General features: G+C 38.3%; 1 protein-coding gene across 1 annotated transcript in view; it reads left to right on the top strand.

Annotated features, from left to right (window-relative positions):
• MBTPS1 (membrane-bound transcription factor peptidase, site 1) overlaps positions 1 to 7,107 on the top strand; it is a 25,014-nt gene that overhangs the window by 2,098 nt on the left and 15,809 nt on the right. Inside the window, exons 2-10 of the mRNA XM_009320812.1 lie at positions 1 to 8; positions 432 to 635; positions 1,001 to 1,111; positions 2,420 to 2,529; positions 2,906 to 3,022; positions 4,050 to 4,117; positions 4,757 to 4,859; positions 5,627 to 5,778; positions 6,764 to 6,925. The exon at positions 1 to 8 is cut by the window's left edge and continues 268 nt beyond it. Of these exons, the coding sequence (XP_009319087.1) occupies positions 1 to 8; positions 432 to 635; positions 1,001 to 1,111; positions 2,420 to 2,529; positions 2,906 to 3,022; positions 4,050 to 4,117; positions 4,757 to 4,859; positions 5,627 to 5,778; positions 6,764 to 6,925 (1,035 nt within the window). The remainder of the gene's footprint in view (positions 9 to 431; positions 636 to 1,000; positions 1,112 to 2,419; positions 2,530 to 2,905; positions 3,023 to 4,049; positions 4,118 to 4,756; positions 4,860 to 5,626; positions 5,779 to 6,763; positions 6,926 to 7,107) is intronic.

Raw genomic sequence — 7,107 nt, 5'->3', positions numbered from 1 at the left:
TTCGGAGTGTAAGTTTTTTTCTGTGTGGTTGCATGAGATCTGCTTTGGAAAAGTCTTCTTAGCTTTATTTCAGACCATCAGCTTAGCACTACACAAATGAGTGCCCTACAGTTTTTCTTTAATTTACAGAAATCTATTCTTTTGCCTATAAAATTATCAGGGTCTTGTCATACCTTTGCTAAAGCGTGGCAATGATTCCATGTACAACGTAGAAACACTTATTTTGCAGCAGTCAGTTACCTGAGACTATGGACCACTGTGTCCCTAGTAGATAAAACAGAAGCTTTTACTGATTTTGATGAGAGAAAATGGATACTCACTCATCTAAAACTTCTGGTATAACAAAATGATGTGTATATTTGCATAAAAATGTAATCTTTTGTGGTTTTCCTCATACTGTTTTTTCTTTTCTTCATCCTAATTCTACATAGCTGATCCAATGTTGCACTGCAATGAAACCAGATGGACTCAAAAATGGCAGTCATCTCGTCCCTTGAGAAGAGCAAGTCTTTCTTTAGGTTCTGGCTTCTGGCATGCAACAGGTCGACACTCAAGCAGGCGTTTGCTGAGAGCTATCCCTCGCCAAGTTGCTCAGACCTTGCAGGCAGACGTCCTCTGGCAGATGGGTTACACAGGTATGCTTTTGTCTGTTGGCTTAGAACAATTACCTTCTTCGAAAAACAAGTGAAGCGTAAGAAGAGGCTAATTGACTCATATGTGTTAATCTCTCATTGGGTGCCAGTTCCGGAAAGACTGAGAAATAATTTGTTTTGAGATGCATTGTATACTTACGGAGTGCTCTTCTGTGTGTGCGTACTGTACTTATGAGAAATTGGTCATGTTTATGATCTATAGCTGAACTTCTGAATTGGAACAGGAGTTTTGTTTAAGAGCTATAACTTACTGAGCTTGTAAATTGCATGCTACATTAAACAAAAGTTCTCTTTAACTTGATTTGCTATGAAGTTGAATCAGAAAAAGCGATGCTTTTCTGTTATAGGTGCTGGTGTAAGAGTAGCAGTGTTTGACACTGGTCTGAGTGAGAAACATCCACATTTCAAAAATGTAAAGGAGAGAACAAACTGGACTAACGAGAGAACCTTGGATGATGGTGAGTTACTGTGCGCAATTGTCCAACTATTCCTGACACTGGTGTGTTCTGTTTTCCATTGTAAAACTGCTGTTGCTGCTGTAGTGTTAACCTCTGTTGAAACTGTGTATCTTGAGATTTTAAGCATAATTTTGCAGTGTCCCGAGCACTTTGTGCTCATACCAAATTTAACAAAGTGTATTAAGGTTCCAGGAGGGTGTTGCGTAAGTCTCCTTTGAATCGTATTTGGCGTTTCATCATAGCATTTGAAAAATGTCAGGGCAAGAAGACATTATGCAGGCATAAATACATTGTCAAAGTAGGTGGAGGTGAGAGCAAACCCCACAGAGCTGTTTCTTTCCTATTCCTTTTTATGTATTCTGCTGTTTCACAGTGCATACATATGAGGGAGAGCAGTTTCCTTCTTCACTGCGCAGTCCTAAAGTAATCAGAGTTTTGGCACCTTCCTGTAAAGTTTTTCTAATCTACATCGTTTTCATCAACAAATGTTGTGCTCGCTCATGTCCATCAACATTCCAAAGAACTTTTTATTTTCTGCAGTATGTCTTCCTTTTTCATATGTCAACCCTAACTTGCCCTGACCGTATGCTTTCACAGATTATTAACTTCATACAGTCTGGGTCAGTGAGTCAGTTGGCAATTTAATTCTCTTTGAGGTATGTGCATATCTTGATCAGTCTTGTGTGCACCTCTGTAGTTTTGTCATGTGTAGTATTTCTTTGCATCGCAGCACCTGCTTTTGGTAGCACTTTCTATTAGTTCTGTGCCCAGATGGTTGCTGGACGGGCAGATTTGGAGTACAGAAATATAATGCAGGCAATCCAATAAAGCAAAAGCTAAATTATTTTTTGAGGAGAGGAAAAAATGTGTTTTCTTGTGTCACTGTTCAGCCTCAACAAAATACGGTTATTGCAGAGTCAGGATAAAAATCTTTTAAGAAGTTTACGTAAAAATACATTGGCCTTGTGACTTGCATTTTCCAAAATAACGTTTTTCTCTCATGATTGCTTTGTTGGGCCTCTTGATTTCATTGGTAGCAATCGGGGGTGGGTAGACTGGAGAGTGTATCACTCAAAGTTTCATCAGCTGGTTGTCTGGCTACACAGCGCTAGAAATTCTGACCCCACTGAACCCAGTAGCAAAATACTATTAAAAAAGACTAGGACTGAACCCAGTGTTTGCGGTTTGTTGTAAAGTCTGTTAGATTGATGTGATTTTTGGTATAGGTGGTGTTTAATGGTAGAAATCCTTGACAGTGAAATGGTTTGTCTTCTAACGCCTTATTTTATTTCCTTCTCCCTGTGATAGGTTTAGGCCATGGGACTTTTGTAGCAGGTGTGATAGCCAGCATGAGAGAATGCCAGGGATTTGCTCCAAATGCAGAACTGCACATTTTTAGAGTGTTCACCAATAACCAGGTAGCTATTTTACATGCATTTAAATTTTTGCCTTTCCAGATTAATGCTGTATTAATCCTTTCCTTTGGGAATATTGCAAGGACTTGTAAATGTTGACATGTTTTCTTTGATAAGTGAGAAGGATACATCTTTCTATTTATAAGAGACTTACTACAAGATGTCTTACGGTTTCCAATTTTTCAGAAATAATGTGTGGAAGTCTGATCTGTATAGTGTTGAAGCACTCACTCAAATGTACTGAGCACTAGAAATACTAGGAGACAATTGTCACTTGTGCTTTATTTTGGTGTTGTTTCTCCTCTCTGTCTGAAGTCTGTATTGTCATGGAATCGCTGGATTTTCCAATGATAGCTTTTTTCCCCTCTTTCTTACATAGGTCTCATATACATCTTGGTTTCTGGATGCCTTTAATTATGCAATTTTAAAGAAGATAGATGTATTGAATCTAAGTATTGGTGGGCCAGACTTCATGGATCATCCGTTTGTTGACAAAGTTAGTAACGAGGAAATAAAGTGGTCGTGGTGTTTATATCCCTCACACGAATGCTGGACTTGCAGAGCCACTTGTTTGCCACAGCTGCTGACAGGTTCTGGTGCTGCTGACAGGTTCTGTGGAGTTTCATTTACATGAGAGAAATTTTGTACAGTGTACAGGCTTTTAGGAATATATTCAAGGAATGGATTAAAAAAAACCCCAAACACAACCCAAATATTCGCAGAGCTATGGAAGCGTGCCCTTTTACAAAATGCTGTATGTAGTGCTTGGAAGTGTGACGCCCAAGCAGGCAACTAAGTGGGCCCTTAATAGAAGAGCTTAACTGAAAATCCACCCTTGGCTTTTTTTTTTAAATCTCTGCATGGTTAATTTATTTCGTAGTAAAAATATGTATAGTGTGAATTTAGCAGCAAATTGTTTAAGAACAAATAGGTAAAAAGTACAGGTAGTTGATTCAGCTATGTGATAAGAGATTTGTTTCAGGATAAGACGGAATTAGGTTTTTGTGTTGGTAAATGTCATGGTCCCCTAAATTGTTGATCTGTCCTTCAAAAGCACTAAGTGAATTAATTTACATTTTAAAAAAGGATAAAATCTTTCTTTGTAAAGGGTAATTAAGGGATTTGAGGCATAGAAATTCTTCCCTTTTTTAATGATAACCTACATTGAAATTTAGTTTGACAGCGACTTCACTACTCTCCCCAGAGTATTACTGGAGGAGTTTCAGAATAACTTGACTTTGGCATCTGGAGTGCTTTGTTACGGACAAGAGTTTTTCCTTAGTACGTATTTAGGTTACACCAATCAGCAGTGTTGCTGTCGAGGCTGGGTTATTGGTCACATAATCTTAAGAAAGTTTGGAGCATAATACTGAGTATACCGGTGAGATGTGTTTTATAAGTCTCAGTAAGAAAGAGGGTTGGACTAATTGTTTGCTTATGTCAGGCCCTGTGGAGTGTACATTTGTTAGAAAAGTCTCTTTTTTTTGGTGGCTGAGCCTTATTGTAAACATTATTTTTTGTAGGTATGGGAACTGACGGCTAACAACGTCATCATGGTCTCTGCTATTGGCAATGACGGCCCTTTGTATGGGTAAGTTTCAATGACCACTTCAAAGAAAAAGCCAATATTATGTTATTATATGTTTTTGGAAGTAGTTGTGCTTGGTCAGGAAGTTTTCCCTCCTCCTTTTTTCTGTAATCTGTTTATAGAAAGTGACTCAAGTTAAACTCTTTCCACTGTCTTTATCACTTGCTGTAGTAGTAGGGCAATTTGTGAAGTACTTAGCTAAATATTTTTCATCGAAACAGTGGAAAGTCAGTAAAAGAAGAATGGTGGTACTTCCAGCTGACGTTTCCCTGTTAGTGTGAGCAGACATCTTTTGGGTACTGATTTTGGGCTTAAGGAATATAGAAGGGATCGAGCCAGAATGATTTATGGTATATTTCTACAATAAATGCCTAAAAATACATTTTGTTTTGTCTTCAAGATACATGGATTGGTAGTTACTGAGTTAGTTACTGAGTTACTAACTGCCTGAAAAGTTGCTCTCGCTTGTAAAGTATAACTGTCAGGTAGGACCAAAATTTGTTTCTGTGGAGGTTAAAAAGAGTGTCTGACAAAAATCTGATGGCAGCGTGTCCGTTATCAGGATAAACTTATGACTGTGTCTTGTTTTTTGCATTTTGGTTTGGTTTGGTTTTTGTCTTACTATCTCCCAACTTGTTCTAGGACCCTCAATAACCCTGCTGACCAGATGGATGTGATTGGAGTTGGTGGCATTGACTTTGAAGATAATATAGCTCGCTTTTCATCTAGGGGAATGACCACTTGGGTAAGATACTTTGACTATGGCCAGCCACATTTGCAGCCAAAATACGGGCCTTGGAAAGGGAGCCTTTTTTGAAGGGTGATCCCATGCAGATGGTATGTGTGGAGTTAACCAGTGATAGAAGATTTCATCAAAGATCAGAATAGTTAAAGATTGTCAGTCTAAGCAAGAAGCTTAATGTTCTTTGCAGGGTTTGTCATCTTTAAAGTTGACCGCTATTGACATTCTTGATGTATTTGTAAAATGTCCAGTACCTTTTGATGTATGGTGAGGACTTGCCTGTGCGGTTAAATCTGCAAAAATGAAGGCCTGCTCTTGTCCTTCCCTTAGTTTAAAAATCCTAGGATTTCCAGATGCTACATGTAACATTGCACTTATCTGCCTCTTGAACTGAGGTGATGGGTACTGCACACACGATTTCAGATGAGATTGCATTGTGATCTTGATTAAGGGGACTATTACATGTTTTCTTCGTGCTGTATCTCATTCATTAGCCAGGTAGCAGTGTGTTTATCGTTTTGTCAGTGGTTTCACACTTAGCATGGATACTAGAGTAATCGGCAGTAATGTTGATGTTGAAACACTGAGAACTTGTCGTAAACAGCTTGAGTCCTCCTTTAGGTGTTACTTGCTATTCCATGATGCTGAACCTCAGCTCATTTAGTTGATAACTTTACTTCTGAATGACCTGCAATTAGTTTAAATGCCCAAATGAAGCAACCAGAGTTCGTTACGTATTAGGGCAATAATCCATCCGTTTTCTTTCACAGGAGCTGCCTGGAGGTTATGGCAGAGTGAAGCCTGATATTGTTACTTATGGCTCTGGAGTGAGAGGTTCTGGTATGAAAGGTGGATGCCGTTCTCTCTCTGGGACAAGCGTAGCATCTCCTGTGGTGGCAGGTGCTGTTACTCTGTTAGTAAGGTAAGTCTTAAATAAGAACGTCTAAAAAGATACTGATGCAGGAGGGTCATAAAAGCCCTTAAAGGAACCCACCAAATAAAAAAGAATTGTGTTTGGATGTGGGAAAACAAACTCGGAGGATAAAATCAGGGTGGTTCTGGCTGAGACATTACCTTGTCTGACTATCTCTAAATTTCCTGGGAAAAACTTGAGAGCTGTTTGGAATAATAGTTATGTCTTTGAAAATATAACTAGGGAGAACAGTACTTCGAAGTAATCTTGTCACATTTTTTAATCATTTTGAATTGCTGAGCTTCTGTCAATTGTGTTGTAGAAGAGCAGCTGCTCAAAGTAGGCACCTGTATCAGATAATTATCTAAGTACTTGCAAATTTTACAGGATTTAGGGTTTTATGACTATTACCCAGTTGCGTAAGTCATCTCTTGCACACTGAAGAACTTGAAAGGAAGGTAGGAGTTGCAAGTCTGTACTTGGTGTTTGTCACTGCTACTAAATAAGGATGAAACAAACCTTTATTTGAAAACCACTTATGCCAAAAATTCAAAGTCGTGTTTCCTCCATAAAATGGTGCGTTTTTCTTTGAACAACAAAGCTATTTTTCACCCCCAGAAGAGTCATGTTGCAAAAGATACCAGCAAGTTTCCAGTTACAGAAGCTTTGATTTTCAGAATATTTTATTTAGCATATAAAAATACTATCCTGATTGTAATGACTGCTGGTCATGAAGCACATTGTAAGGAGAAAAATTTGTGTAATATTAGTTTTTTAAGATAAATGTGTCAGAAAGTTGTCACTCTTCTTCAGCTGTTCCAGTGAGAAATCAAGTAATAATAGACAAATATGAACTGTAGATGTTACTCACAGCAACCTGATTTTTGATTGCATTTTCTTTAAATGAAATGACTGTTAAGGCAGAATGGTAAATAGGAGTAGCTAGAAACTGTAATAAAGACCACCTAGTGTGATCTATTGTTTCCTATTTCAGCACAGTTCAAAAGCGTGAAATGGTGAATCCAGCAAGTATGAAGCAGGCACTTATTGCGTCAGCACGTAGACTTCCTGGAGTCAACATGTTTGAACAAGGACATGGCAAGTTGGATCTTCTGAGAGCTTATCAGATCCTCAACAGCTATAAACCACAGGCCAGGTTAATTTTAATCCTTAATATAATCTGCTGTATTTCTTTTAAGAGAGCAGGTGATGCATGTGTAACTCAGTTGAGCAATCTGTGCTTATGCAACAAAGAGAACTTGCACAGATCTTTTGTAATCCTGAAGCATGAATTTTGACAAGAGAATGGATGAAAAGTCAATGTATTTTCTTCCTAAA

This window comes from Pygoscelis adeliae, unplaced genomic scaffold (assembly GCF_000699105.1).
Source record: "Pygoscelis adeliae isolate BGI_AS28 unplaced genomic scaffold, ASM69910v1 Scaffold63, whole genome shotgun sequence".
NCBI classification, from domain to species: domain Eukaryota; kingdom Metazoa; phylum Chordata; class Aves; order Sphenisciformes; family Spheniscidae; genus Pygoscelis; species Pygoscelis adeliae.
The sequence above is the reverse complement of the archived record's forward strand: the minus strand, read 5'-3'. Positions and strand labels throughout refer to the sequence as shown.